Below are 15,514 nucleotides of genomic sequence, written 5' to 3'. Positions count from 1 at the left end.
TGTCTACCCATCGCCGCGCCTGGCTGACGCCAGCCCGCCCCAGAATCCCGAAAGCATCTGTTCGTACAGCCCACCACAGGTAACCCTTCTTCGTCCATTGATTCTGGATCACTTTCACGGTGGCACTCTTGAAAACATAGAAGACTGCCTGGACCAGTTAGAGCGTGTCGCCAGGGTCAATGAGTGTAGCTCTAAACAAAAGCTCACCAATGTCTATCTTGCTCTTGGTGATAGCGCTCATACGTGGTATGAAAACTGAGAAGCCAGTCTATCAACATGGAGCGACTTCCGCCAGCAGCTCCTTAATACCTTTGCAAGTGTCAACTGACGGGACCATGCCCAGCAGCTAATGGAGTTACGGATTCAGAAACCCAACGAAACTGTTGCAATGCTTGCCGAGGACATGGCCCATCTGTGTCGTATGCCGACCCAAACATGACAGATGATAAGAAGCTGAGCCACCTCATGCGTAGCGTGAAAGAGCAGTTGTTTTCCGGACTGGTACACAATCCACCAAGTACAGTGGCTGATTTTATCAAGGAAGCTACTGCTATTGAGTGAGCATTTCATCAACGATGTAGGCAGTATGATCGTTTGTCCAGCAGCAACGAGGTCAACGCCACCGCAATAACAGTTGACACCCAGAGCTAGGGAGATTGTTCATGAAGAAATTCAGAAGCTCGTGACTCCAACAGTGGAACCGCCAGTGGCGTCTGTCGCCAAAGTGATACAAAACGAAATAAGGCAAGTGTTCTCATTTCCGAACCTTACTTCCGAGCCGCATCTCATAAACAGCGCCGCCGCTGTCCGACGTTCACCACCTGTTAAGTTGATATCACTGTACTACCAGCAGTCGACTGCCGCACCTTGGTCACCCCAGGAAGAGCCTTCGGGATGTGCGCAGTTTTGTAAAATGGAAATATGGCGGACTGCAGATCGGTGCTCACTCTGCTTCAACTGCGGTGGTGCCAGCCACATTTTCAGTCATTGCTGACATCACGACATACAGTTTCGCTCTTTCCGCCCATGGTTTGACAGTCGACGTGCCAACGACTACTCCCTAGGCCGCCAAGCACCTTTTCAAGAGCCTCCAGAAACCCGCTTTTATTTTTACGACTGCCGAACCAATGACGAGGAGTCGCTGCCGAATCACCAGGCCGACATAGGTCACCAGTCTCTCTCAGTCTCCTATACATTCGCCTGCACCAATAAATCACACGTTCATTGACCTTGGAGGCAGGAGGTCGCCTAGCCCATGCCGGGGAATCTAAGGGTGGCAACTTCCAGGGGTAATGTTGCAAGCCGTCACAACGATAAAAAGCTCCTGTTGCTTCTGCTGCAGGATGCTATGAAGCTAATGAGTTATAACAGCGACGAAGTTGTAAGCGCAGACTTTGTTTTTGTTGACGGGCGGCAAGTGACAGCTTTGGTAGACGCTGGTGCTGACTTCTCCATAATAAGTCAAGACCTTGCAGTTCGTCTCAAGAAAGTAAAGACGCCATGGACAGGGCCCCATATAAGCACTGCAGGTGGCCAGTTACTGATGCCTGCCGTATGATGTACACCAAGAGTCAACATAGAAGGTGCATCTTTTGTCGCCACTTTCGCCATTTTCCCCACGTGCTGTAAAGACTTATCGGGATGGACTTTCGGAAGGAATGTGGCACAGTCATCAACATCCCAGACCATTTGGTAACATTTTACCATAACCCTGACCCAGTTGATTGCTTAGAACCACCATGCAACTAATTACATCTGAGTGATGACGACGTCATCCCACTTAAGTCGTGCACCCTTGTTTCTGTGGCATGCGATACAGCATTCGAAGGAGTTGCAGGCCAAATAACCCCACTGTTATTTACTCATAGTATTTCAGTTGCACGAAGTATTGCCAGCGTCATTAATGGGCACACGGATTTGTTGCTGACAAATTTCAGCACAGAGCATCAGCACCTTCCAGGGGGCGCAGCTGTGACTTATTTCGATGGTGTCGCAGCTGTCCAAGGCTGCTTTTCAATGCTCGAAGAAACATCCGCACAAGATCCAGCTCCTGTTCTTGACGTCAGCGCTACCTTGCCACAGGAAGAATGAGAAAAACTCCTCGCATTACCAGCCGGCTTTCAGGAATGCTTAGCTTCGACATCAGGAGTTGGTCGCATGCCCTTTACCAAGCACCGAATAATCACTGAAGACACGGCCAGACAAATTCACCAGAACCCTTATTATGTGGCTGAAAATTGTCATAAAAATCGGTTGTCAGTCCCTTTCATGCCCCATCCTTTTTGCAATGAAAGAAAAAATAAATTATTTCGTTGATTGCTTCCCACTAGGGGGAAGATGCACATCAAGGATGCCAAAAATGCAGGTGGCAAAAAATTAGGGGCATCGGAAGAACGTCTTGTCACTGCCCTATCCCTTGACACCAGACAGCTGTGGTCAGCTGCCTAGGTGTGGTTTCTCCACCCTGTCATAACACAAGCTGCTTGCTACTGAGAGCCCATCCTCACAAAATACCTCTGCAGTCTTCAGACCAGCCAGGTGTCAGTAGACATTACTTTCAGATCTCTTGGAGCTGCTAGCCTTTATTTTACTGTGAATTACAAATGCCACAATTTTGGCAAATACTTCTACTACGAAAAGCAGCCCTGCTTCTGACTGTCTGCCTCATTGATTCCCGAATGTGATAAAATAATGTGTGTGTCACATGATGAGGACCACAATACTATGATTGCAAGTTCCCTCCAAACATCTCTTTAAACAAGTCAGGCAGCAGGTCACCGAAATTGAGTGAAACTGTGTCATGTGCTACTATCAAAGTACTTGCACAAAGCTTCATTCCTGTTCTTAAAGTTAGGTGAATATAGCATGGACACAGCACAGTAAGAGCATCTGAGTAATAGGCACTATCAGCATAAATTCAAACGCAAACCCTTCTGAGACTACTCCAATGCGTTATTTCGTTTCCAGTTTAGGTGAAACTGGGTACATTTGTAACAGTAACAGTAGTATATGAGTGAATGCTATGGTTATTTGTGGAAATCTACAAGTAACCATAGCCTTTATTATAAACAGATTTTTCTTTAATTTCTCGACAGCATTGGTGAACTGCCTGGGAATGCGCTTCACCAACAGACTGTATGGAGAAGCCAGAGTTATGAACTACTGTGGTTTACTGAAAGTCATTTCTACATAATAGAAATGGTTTCGTCTTGCTGCAAGTCAATCAGAACGCAGGGACGTAAAAATGTGCTTTGTAGCTATAGCGTACTAGAATATGGATGGAGTGGGTCAAGTTGCAGCAAGGTGCATGCTTTCCTGTAAAGCCAAAACATCGATGGAACTACAATCGAACTATATATTTCCGCGTTCCAACACTCATGATGGTAGTAGAAAATGTTCTTAAATTATGCAGTTCAGTTGACACAGTAACATAATTCCTGGGTCACCATATGTCACCGCAGACAGAGACGCGGACCCTGGGCCGGTATAACGTAAAGCTATTCCAAATCCACCATTAGCCCTTCGTGATAGGTCAAAATGTCTGAGGCCTCTTCCATATGGGCCCAAAAACAGATTGGAACAGTTTTACGTCACACCGGCCCTGTCACACAGAGACGCTCACCGGCTGAACCCGCTGCAGCGCATGGCCCCTAATGCGGGATTCTTTTGCATTCCATGAAATCAAAGCTTTGGACGGCACTTTATTTCCATAATGAAATTACTGCTACACCTATGTATTTATTTAAGCAGATGTACCATCACGAACAAATGAAGTGTAAGCAAGAAATCACAAAGTAGAACACCTTTCTTATGCAATAACTCACTCGCATGATCTCATGCAGCTGCTTATCTGGTTGAAGCGTGAAGCCAAAATTATGTTGACATTAAATATTGGCAAAACATATAGGAAAGAATGCATTCTATTTAGGCCCAACTAGTTTAATTACCATATAGCCACATAATTTGTCATTCTCTTTCTAGGTATGGGTTTACAAGGTGGTTTCACTCTATGCATGAAATAATCACATGAAGGCACTATCAGCATAAATTCAAACACACACCCTTCTGAGACTACTCCAATGCGTTATTTCGTTTCCAGTTCAGGTGAAACTGGGTACATTAATAACAGTAGCTTAATTCAGACTTTGAAACGTACACATGGCACTACTCCATGATTACAAACTAGCTACCAGTCAACGTCCAAAAAAATAAATGCATGCACTTTAGTGCCCAAAAAGCTCAAATCGTCACAGGCAAGCCTGAAATAGCTCTGAAGGCCTGCCAGTACACTTATTAGGCGTATCGTAGCTCATATTTCAACTGGAGATGGCAGGCGCCTGCGTGTGTAATTAAGGAATACATACCATGTCCCATGACAGTTGCCCCTTTACACACTTGGTATGCTTCACTGCAATACAGTTCGTGAGCTTGAATGCGTAACATTTCTGCATTGTGGCGAAGCTGACTTTTTAAAATCGGCATTATGCAATGTAGCATGTTTTCTGCACTTCGAAGTCATCAATCAGGATTACGAACGTGGAGTCGGGGCCATTGATGAAAGCAGCAAATTCTTTCAATGAACATAACGGCACTGAACAGCGAGAAACTTGGCAGCGAACGTCTGAAGCAACCAGGTCTAGCATTCCAGCGGTGGTCGCTGCCAGCGAATTGGCCTGCGAGAGCATCGGTTTAAGGGTGTGATATAATATAAATGGCAGTGGCTTCGATTAATGCTACTTTGTACCTGCAGCCACGGTGAAAGAGTTGGGAAAATAAAACAGCAAGAAGTTTTGCATCCAAAATTCCCGAGGGGGGTACGACGTGGTGCTTCCGCCAAGGCATTCCAATTTACGGACATGTCTAAAAAATCGGTCATTGACTGCAATTACATATAAAAGGTGTTCGTTACATGTTTTTATTCACGCCAACACTACAAGAGCAAAACCAGAGGCCACGGTGATAACAAGATAATGAAGCACTGGACGCGAAGGAAATTTAAAAACAGTTAAAAAAGGTTCTAATTTGCTCGCAGCACCCTCAGTCTACTTTTTGTCGTTTTGTGCCTCAGCAATGGAGTGTGCGCCACTAAATACACCTGCCCTGGCCTTTACAGCAGCAACAACAGCCGGGAGTGGCCGTGCGCGCACTGGCCACTTGTCAGAAGCGCCGGAAAGTCCAGTGCTATAAGCGCGAAAATTACAAGGAACTGTGCGGGAGGCGCCATCGCGCTGTGTGTGGAATGTGAATGGCTGTGCTCTTTTTCAGAGAATGAATCCGCTCACTGTTCGTGATCACTGCTAGAGCACACATGCCAAAACTGTTCTGGTGCAGTGTGGTGCAACTTCGGTCACTTTTCTGTGTTTGGCGCAGTTTAGTGCAGGAACCAGCGTTTGCATCAAAATGGCGCAATTGGCGCAGGAGTCCCACCCCTGAAAGCATTGTTTCTACAATGTAAAACATGTATCCTCGTTGATAAAGAATGCTCCTCGTTGATAAAGCATGCTTTTCAGGAAGTGCAAGAAGTATCCGTCTGTGAATGGTGTACCTCTTTCTGTGTATCTTTCTATCTCTCGACACACACATACGCATGCATGCACACGAACATGATGATGATGCTGTCACTCGTTTCGTAAGTCATTGCCAAAATCGGTTTCAACCCAACAAATCGACGCTTCTTTCTAGCGATCGCAGCCTGTTGCAACATGGCACCGTCTCAAGCACTAACAAGAAGCCAAACAGAAAAGTGTAAACTCCAGTCCATGCTGTCCGTGAAAAGCCGGATAATTTGTACACCTTCGCGGCACCGCCACGTACCCCATAGAGTCAATGTATAAGAATGTCTGAAATTTCAGATGCAAGAAACCTTCGCTGTCCAATTTCCTGGACTTTTTTCCATGACCACAGGCCTGAAACAGCATTAATTGAAGCCATCATTACCACCATTCTGATTATCTCACCGCTTCGAACCGGCACTTTTGCACGCAGGTCCACAAGCAGCCATAGCCAACAACATGGCAACGCTACGCCTAGCTACTTCGATGTTCGCTACCTAGCTTCTTGCTGTTCGGTGCCGTGTTTTTTATTGAAAAAATTTGCTGCTGTTAGCAATGGTGCCAACTCTGCCTTTGTAATCGTCACCAATGGCTTCGAAGCTCGGAAAGCACGGTTAGGGTGGCTAGAATTGCACAGCGCATTGCATAATGCTGGTCCCCGAAAGTTAACTTCGCCTCAATAGAGTAGTGTTAGGCGGTGAAGCATACCAAAAGTCAGAAGGGACAATTGTCATGGGACACTGTATGTATCCTTTAATTATACACACATGCTCCTGCTGTCTCCTTTCACAGTATGAGCACTGATACACCTAATAAGTGTACTGGCAGGCCTTCCGAGTGATTTCGCATGTGCCTTTGGCAATATGAGCCCTTGGGGGCAGTATAAGGCATGCATTTATTTTTTTCGGGCTGCCAGATTTTTCAGATCTTTTTGCAGCCCCTAGTGAGTCCGAAAAATCCCACATTGGCTGTATATCGAGAGTAAGGGTAAAGAGTGGTAGCCGCCAGAAAAGAACACGCCCCCCCCCCCCCCCACCCTGAAAATTAAAATTTCTGGCAATGCCACTGGCTAACAGACTCCCACGCATCTGCAGCACCATATTTTCTAGCCCAAAATTTGTAAGCATTAAATTCTGCGCAAAATCTTTTGACATTATATATTCGACTCGATATTCAGCTTTTTTTTCTTTATTCAATTCGATTCAAAGTGTATTCAGTATTCACACTCCCCTAGTTAAAAGTAACATATCAAGAATGTATTCCTTGGTGTAACCTCCAGAGTATACCAGCACAAACCTGAGCTCTTCCTGCCGCTGACGTTCCCGCTCAGCCTCTCTCTCAGCCTGTTCACGTGCCAAACGGCGCTTTTCGGCCAGTAGGGCTCGTGCTTCTTCCTCGGAGATGACACGTGGTGCTGGTTTACTGGGCACATCTTCAGTGCTTGGATCTCCACTTTGCGCAGCCGGCTGCATGGGACCTTCAGGCACACCGATCTGGAAAGTGGCTGGCTTCTGCTCTGCAGGCCCAGTGGTGATGTGAACCTCCTGAGGTACAGGTCCCTTCTGCTCCTAGAGTACGTTTATACACAGCCAATGTCAGTTTTGTCACGTAACTGAGTTTTAAAAAATTTATTAAAGTAAGCTGCATCAATGAACCACCACTTGCATTTTATTTTATTTAGAAAACACCTTACAGGCCCTGTCGGGCATTGAGTAAGGGGGGCAATGTAGCAAAGAACTGTTAAGTACAATGGAAACAACTCAAAAATAAACCTAAGACAACTGTACAGTGGCTGAACTAAAAACAAAACAAAGCACAGCATGATCAAGCATAGCAGATATATAAAAGGAAGGAGATTATGTAAAAAGCACACACAGGCGTTCACGAAATATTTTACGATCAGTTATCGTGACGATATCATCGGGAAGACCATTCCAGTGGTATATGGCACGAGGTACAGCAGATAAATTGAAAGCAGTGGTTTTACCGAAAATGCGCTTGAAGCTATATTGATTATGTAATCTTGAGGACGTACAGACGGGGGTTTCGAGGGGTAATATGCATGGCTTATCGGAATGAACATATTTGCGAAATAGACAGAGCAAAGCAATCTTGCGGCGGATGTCTAGGGGCTGTAAAGAAATATTGAGCTTGATCTGCGTTATACTTGACTTTCGATCAAAATTCCGAGTTATATATCGGGCAGCTCTGTTCTGGATGCGTTCCAGCTTGGTTATTAAATATTCTTGGTGTGGTGACCATACAGCTGATGCAAATTCTAATTGCGGGCGTACAAACGTCAGGTATGCTAATTTACGCACGTCAGCAGATGAATTTTGCAAGTTGCGCCTCAGAAAGCCAAGGGTTTTAGATGCAGTTGCGCAAATTGTAGTGATATGCGGAGACCAAGAAAGGTTACTAGTGAGGTTTACACCAAGGTATTTGTAAGTAGTGGTACGTGACAGTTTCGTGTTATTTATGGTGTATGTGAATATGGAGCTAGTGCACTTGCGTGAGAACGATATATTATTACATTTGGAAGGGTTAAGAGACATTTTCCATATATTACACCAGTCGGTAATAATGTGAAGGTCATGCTGCAAGGCGGTATGATCGTTAATAGAATTAATTGGTCGGTAAACAACGCAATCGTCGGCGAACAGTCGTATGCAGGAGGAAATGTTTGAAGGTAGGTCGTTAATAAATATTAGGAAAAGCAGAGGCCCCAACACACTCCCCTGTGGTACACCAGAGGTGACCTCAGTGACAGGAGAAGGACAATTGTTAACAACGGTAAATTGGCGACGAAGCGATAAAAAGTTTCTAAGCCAAGAAAGGGTTAGTGAGTCGATACCTAGATGAGATATTTTAAAGATGAGCCAGCAATGGGCAACGCGATCAAATGCTTTTGAAAAGTCCAGGAAAATGGCGTCTATTTGTTGACTGTTGTTCATACTGCTGTGTAGATCGGTGGTAAACTCTAGTAACTGTGTTTCACAAGATAGACCTTTCCTGAAGCCATGCTGTTTCTGAAAGAAAAAGTTATTTTTTTTCTAGGTGCGTGTAAATGTGCGAGGCGATTATGTGTTCAAATAGTTTGCATGACACAGATGTTAGCGATATTGGGCGATAGTTTTCAGGCTTATGTCTATCTCCAGTTTTAAAAATGGGGACAACCTTCGCAATCTTCCAGTCAACGGGCAAGACACCAGACGACAAGGACTGCTTGAAGATATGATACAGGATGACACTTGAAGTAGATACTTGAATTATTAGATGGAGTACAGTAATGCCGTAAAACAAGATAAAAAAAATTATGCAGATGCCATGCACTGTGGGAATCAATGTTATGCAAAGCCTTTTGTTTGTACCTGGCTATCCAGCATTGTTTGGGGTAGCTGTATGTGTGTGGGTTGTGAAGAGGTGCCTTGGTCATGTGCGTATGTGTGTGTAATGACAACAGCACAAGGACAACCACGTTGAAGACGATCATATGGCAGCAACGGCACGATTTCTATGCCGGCCGTTCAATGTGAGCTTATGACATGGCAATTGTTAGGTTTTACATAGGTACTGGACGAGCATAAGCGAGAAAGATAGATTGTGACGTCATCAGCGACTTCATGTTATACAATTGGACATACCTATGGCTATGTAATCTGGTGTCTGTCAAGCAACGAGGGCATTTGTAATACGGCAAAGAAATGTGAAAACATAATTAACTTTGGCGATCATGAAGTCAATACAACACCACACAGTCTCTATGTAGTACAAGCTGCTACGAGGAAAGTATTCAGAAAAGTGGGTCGGTCCCGGAGATATTACAGTCTAAAGGCCAAACTACATGTACGCTTGCCAGTGCTCGAAAGCTTGCGCTCGCGCCCCTTGCATTTGCCGTGCCTTGCGAGGAATGGTGGGTTGAACCTCCAAGACGCACATCAGTGCAGGCTACCTCAGTTTTTGCTTCAGTAAACATCGTTTTGTATTTTTGTGAGGCAGCCAGAGCACTGATACTTGTCTGGAGAAGGTATCTATGCTCGCTCTGCACTTCAATGCACATGATCTGTCCTGCACCATCTGCGTGTGCCTGAGACGTGTTGGCGCAAGCTTTCATGTGCCAGCATGAGTACGTGTAGTTTGGAGTACGTGTAGTTTGGCCAGCTCACAGCGTGAGCTGCCATGAAGAAAGAAGATGAGAAATTGGCATGAGGCACACATGCTGAGTGTTTCAAAGATCTGGCTGGCTTTGGAACGAGGGTTGTATGCGTGTGATCGTGGCCTAATGGTTAGAGCACCAGGCTGCTGTGCTCAATGGCAGAGATTCAATTCCGCCATCAGTCGCCCATTATTTTCCTTTTACTAAAGTGAGGCGAGACAGGAATCTACCTATCTACCTACCTACCGCAAGGTGCCAAGATGAGGCAAAGAGGTTCCCAAACTGGCGCCTTCTATAAATGTAACCAGTCTGCACTTATGCATGGCTTCCTGAGAATAGTGCAATAAATCAGGCTATGATTAGCATACTATACGGAAATGAGAACTGAAGCAGTACATACATTACTGAATCATTTACACAAAGAATCAATGCAAGGCTCAGTGCCACACAGCCAAGCTGTGCGCCTTAACACGTGGCTGTTGGAGAACAAGACTTTGGGAGCATAAACTCACCAGAAGTATGGCCTGTGGATTTCATTGTAGTGGACAGTATTCATAGAGCCCCGCGGTGGAAGGACACTGCACTAGTGCGATCAGGCATATAGGCTCGACGATGGTAGCCACGACATCAATGCAGTCACTAATGGCAGTTCTTTGTGGGCCTTCTGTTCCTACAAGTTGGTGACATGGATGCGATACCATATCACAACTGTATACGTCTACCAAGTTTCTTCTAGACACCATGGAACCGGCCTCCGAACAAGGACATCTCGAAGAAAACGGAACGTCTTCCATCGCCACACTCAAACTTTCCAATTTCTGGCCCTCAAACTGCGAACTCTGGTTCGTCCACATCAAAGTGCAGTTTCGTCTTCACCGAGTCACATCTCAGGCGGCCAAGTATGACGACGTCATGAGTGTGCTTAACCTGAACACTGCAACTTTGGTCCGTGACATTTTGCTAGCTCCTCCGCCCGATGATCAGTACGACACCCTTAAGTGGGAGTTACTGCAGCGCACCACTGACTATTAGTCGCGACGGATTCAACAGCTCCTCTCGTCGGAGGAACTTGGTGACAGAAAACCGACTGAGCTGCTTCGCCGCATGACACAACCCCTGGGAACCAGTCCATCATCAGCAGACTCAGAAATTCTTTGGGAGCTCTTCTTCCAGAGTCTACCAAACCAGGTATGCATGATTTTATGTGCCTCACCCACTACAACATCTGTCGAGGCCCTAGCAACAATGGCAGACCAGACTATGGATTCTTTCCATCCTGTGTATCCTCTGTTGACTGTTGTAATGCATCCGTGGCGACACGAGCCCAGTTACAGCAGCACTTTGACAAACCTAACAGTTCAAGAACGCACCTTGCTGCACAAGTAGAGGAACTAACTAACCAGTTGGCTGCCTAACGCTTTTGTGCGAGTAACCATCAGCAGCGGAATTGCTCGCATGACCAAAATGTGTCACGCCCTCCGTCTCCCTTTATTTGTTGGTATCACGCCATATAAAGGGACTCGCGCACATCAGTACCATCCGTCTTGCAACTTTCCGGGAAACAGTTGGGCCAGTCGCTGATGACGGCTAGTGCTAATGGCCTTACATTAACTCTTTCGGGACCGCCCAAAAGAAGGCAATTCTGATACATGCTTGAAAATATTTTTTTTATTCAATGAAATTTTTGCACTATCTTGTTAAAACATGCATCAAAATGAAGCTAAGTGATTGGACTTTTATTGTAGAAAAATTGAAATGACTAAATAGTAAACATAACAGAAAAAAAAATCTCAAAATGCAAATTTTTTCTTCAAGTAAAAAAAAAAAAGTTGGAAATTGTTGCATATGAAAGTAAAAAGCAGCACTAAAAAATTCCAGGATATACAAAATGTGCTAAAATACCTCTATGACAACTTTGAGGCAAAAATACTTTGCAGGCTTATGTACATTTTTTTTGTGTGTGTGATTTCTCACACTACTGTTCACCCCTCACTTCTGTGCACCCTCTCGGTGCCACTCGAGGAAGCAGTTCCGCGAAGCATTGAAGCACAAATGTGCGTTGCAGTCACTGCAGAAAACAGTAGTCTTGACCTTATTCTTGGTTTGTCGATAGCAAAGTTTACAATTTTTACGTCTCTCTACTTTTTGGGGCTTGTGAAGTGGAGGCTTTGCAGGTGGTGGTGGAGGAGCACGAGTTTGCTTGGCTCCTTCAAGATCAAGAAGCTGTTGCACCAGTTCCTCCCTGAAAGCTAAATGGTCAAAGGAAGCATTTCTGGCCAGCTCAGGGACGTCTGGATGTAATTTGCGATATTCTTGGAATAGTATGAAACTATTCACGCATGCTATGTCGATGCAGTGGAAGAAAAGAGTCTTCCACCAGCGGACACTGCGCATCAGTACATTGTAGTAGCCAATCATCTGATCTGATTTGTCCACTCCAAGCATTCCAGAATTGTAATCGTGAATTAGCAAAGGCTTTGGGATAGAAATTTCGGTCCAGGTACTTCCACTTCTTTGTCTTCTTTTTGCAGTGACTGTCTCGTTGGTTGTGTGCATCGTGCTCATCATGTTTACTACGCGTCAGTCTTTCCATTGAAGATAGAGAATTTCTTGGTCGCGCAACCATACTACTTCACCTCGTTTAGCTTTCTTTTCCCAGCGCGTCTTTCAATTCAACAGGGAATCCGTGGCGGTCTCTTCGCGTAGTCCCGCAAGCCAATGTTTTCCGATCGAGGAGGTGACTGAACAGGTGTGTGGAGGTGTAAAAATTATCCATAAAAATTTTGTAGCCCTGATCAAAGTGTTCTGCACACAGCTGGCAAACTACATCGAAAGCCAACACGTGGGGCCCTGGCTGCTCGCGCTTGCCTGTGTATACAGCAAACTGCACTGTATACCCGGTGACCGGGTCTGCAAGAACCCACAGCTTATAGCCCCACTTGGTCGCCTTATCCTTGATGTACTGCCGTATCCCTGATCTCCCTTTCGACTTCACCATGCGTTCATCCACAGAGAGGTCTCGATGAGGCTGAAAAAGCTTTGCCAACACTTTATTCATGTGCTGCAGAAGCCACCACACGAAACGAAGCTTTCCTTTCGACATCTGAGTGACATCGTCTAAGTCGGCGACATGTAGCATCGCAAGCAGTGCTATGAAGCGATGCCGTGGCATAATTCGTGGTGGCAGCAGACCACTGTAGATGCTTCCCACATTCCAGTAAAGCTTGATTCGCGGTGCTTTCAAGATGCCCATGTAGATTATGAGGCCAATGAACTTTCTCATTTCACTTGTAGTGACCTCTTCCCAAGACCCATCGGGACGGGCATGAGTGGGCTTCTCCAAGATCTTCGTGTAAGCATATTTATTAGTGTTCTCGCAAACAGTCTGGATAACTTCGGCCGAGAAAAAAAGGAAAAAGAAGTCCAGGGCGGCCAGGAATCTCTTTGTGGTGCTTCGGAGTGCCACACCCACATCTTCGGTCAGATGCACACCAGGTTCCCGCTTGGGAGAAAACTGAATACGCTTCTGCCGCAGGGGCAGGACGTCGTTCCCGTAGGTTGTGGAAACCCTACCAAACACAGAAAAATAATGAGAACATATAGTGATCCCACGTAAATACTCAAGAGCGAGCGGAAAGCGAAACTAAATACTCACCTTCGGACACTAGTTGACGGTCCAGGTGATCGCGACGCTGGATCACTCTCTGAACTGAAATCAGAGCTTGAGAATTCATCTTCGGACTCTTTGCTACTCGTTGTATCAGAAAAATCCGCAGTCGAAGCAGCTGAATCGCGCGACAGACGCTTCTTTCTTCACGCAGCCTGACGCGACGCCATGCTTCTCAATCTCGGCCGCCGCCGCGCCCAAGATTAAAATCTCTCCTACGTCGCCGCCTGCCGTGAGAGAGGCGAATTGCACAAAAACAAAAACTAGAGACTTGAAACAACCCCGCTAGATGGCGACACGCGTTCCACCGCGAAAATTTTGCGTTTGAGAGCGCGCGCAATTTGATCGTGCATTCTTACACGATATCCGGACCGCGGTCCCGAAAGAGTTAAGCAGTCTCTTCTACATCACCGACCGTGTCACGAAAGTTCACTATCTTGTAGACATTGGTGCGGAAATTTGTGTCATTCCCCCTACTTTTCAAGACTGCAGAAGACGTCACCAAGACAAGTCTTTTCTCACTGCCATCAACGGTTCCAACATTAAAACGTATGGCCACTGTTATACCAGCCCCGCTTTGTAACGGCCGCATAAATGTTTACATGAGCCCATCTTTACTTCAAAGCAGGCACGTATTTATCCATCACGACACTACTCGCACTCCTTTACAAGCTCCTTACAACGGTCCCTTCAAATTCCTCAAGCGTGACGCCAAGTTTTTCACACTTCTTGTCAGCGGACACGAAGAGACCATTTCGATAGACCGCTTGAAGCCTGCTGATCTACACTCTGGCAGTGCTATCTCCACAACTTAAATCGCTCCATGGCAGTGCCTTCATCGCTATGATGGGGGGAGGGGGAGGAGACATATAGCAGACAGTACTCATAGAGCCCTGCGGTGGAAGAAGAGACCGGACAGGCGCGATCAGGCATATAGGCTAGACAATGGTAACCGCGACATCAACACAGTCCCCTGATATATAAATGACTATTATTTGGGGGCGTTCTGTTCCTACAATATCTTTTGACCATTCGTGGGCACCTTGCGAGCATGTGCACAGACCACTGCAAGCAATGAGATCACTCCAACAGGCGCGTTACAAACGGTTACCACCAGAATGGGAGGGGCCTTCACACTAAAGCTGAAGCCTTCTACTCAAGCCTGACTGCAATTGTGCATTACAGAAAATGGCTCGATGGCACTATACCTTCCAACCAGTGTTTCAACTACCCTGTGTTTCATCGTGATAGTGATTATGATAGCCGATGTCTTAAACAAGGAGGTGGCGTCCTTATAGTGTTGAACTCCTTATATAGCAAGTTTGACCTTGAGTCACATACTGAAAGAGTTTGAATTGTAAATTGTTGCCAACGACGGCCCCCAAACTACCTACTGGGTACTTATTACTTCCCACATTTGTTTGACAATCCTAACTTTATTGAGCACTTCGTTGAGGTTGAACCATTCACAAATTTTAGTAAGTACACCACCATTTTCTGGCATTGAGTGGGGCACAGGTAGTGCGTCCAATCTTTACCCTAGCTCCTGCCGCAAAGCCAGTTTTCTTGTGGACATTGCATTATACAATGGCGTTCAACAGCACAACAATGTGGTCAACCACCAGGGTAAAGTTCTTGATCTTGTGCTCACAACATCTGTAGCACTAGTCCACAAGGCCTCTATTAATCTAGTGCCTTGATACGTACTACGCCCCGCTTGGGATCACTTTACCTTTCACCACTATTTAACACACACACTACGTACACAGCCACTTTGCATTTAGTGGCAGAAACGCCTCAATCTTTACAAGTGCCTTAATGGTTTTAATGGTTATGACTGGACCAGAGAGCTTAAGGATCAATGCCCGATCTCAGCCAATGCAAAGCTGACCTGCCTGGTTTGAGATGCGATAATCAAATTCATACCACGTCGTTCTCGCACCTTAAAATACCCTGCCCGATTCTTGAAAAAGCTGCGACGGTGTCTCAAAAAGAATGTATATCTTCACTGCACATACAAAGCATCAGGATGCAACGTTTCATACCAGCAGTTCAGTGATCACAGGAAAGAGGCTAAGCAATTCTTAAAGTGAGATGGCATGTGGACTCTGTTGAACTTTCTTTGAAACGTGATTCGTC

The 15,514-nt window shown here is 45.7% G+C and overlaps 1 protein-coding gene across 18 annotated transcripts in view; it reads right to left on the bottom strand.

The window, feature by feature from the left end:
- The window catches only part of LOC142585972 (uncharacterized), a 148,879-nt gene that overhangs the window by 29,516 nt on the left and 103,849 nt on the right, over positions 1 to 15,514 (bottom strand). For all 18 annotated transcript variants that reach the window (XM_075697125.1, XM_075697136.1, XM_075697140.1 and 15 more), the window contains one exon: positions 6,849 to 7,120. In XM_075697125.1, coding sequence (XP_075553240.1) covers positions 6,849 to 7,120 — 272 coding nt within the window. The remainder of the gene's footprint in view (positions 1 to 6,848; positions 7,121 to 15,514) is intronic.

This window comes from Dermacentor variabilis, chromosome 6, assembly GCF_050947875.1.
Source record: "Dermacentor variabilis isolate Ectoservices chromosome 6, ASM5094787v1, whole genome shotgun sequence".
Taxonomy (NCBI): domain Eukaryota; kingdom Metazoa; phylum Arthropoda; class Arachnida; order Ixodida; family Ixodidae; genus Dermacentor; species Dermacentor variabilis.
The sequence above is the reverse complement of the archived record's forward strand: the minus strand, read 5'-3'. Positions and strand labels throughout refer to the sequence as shown.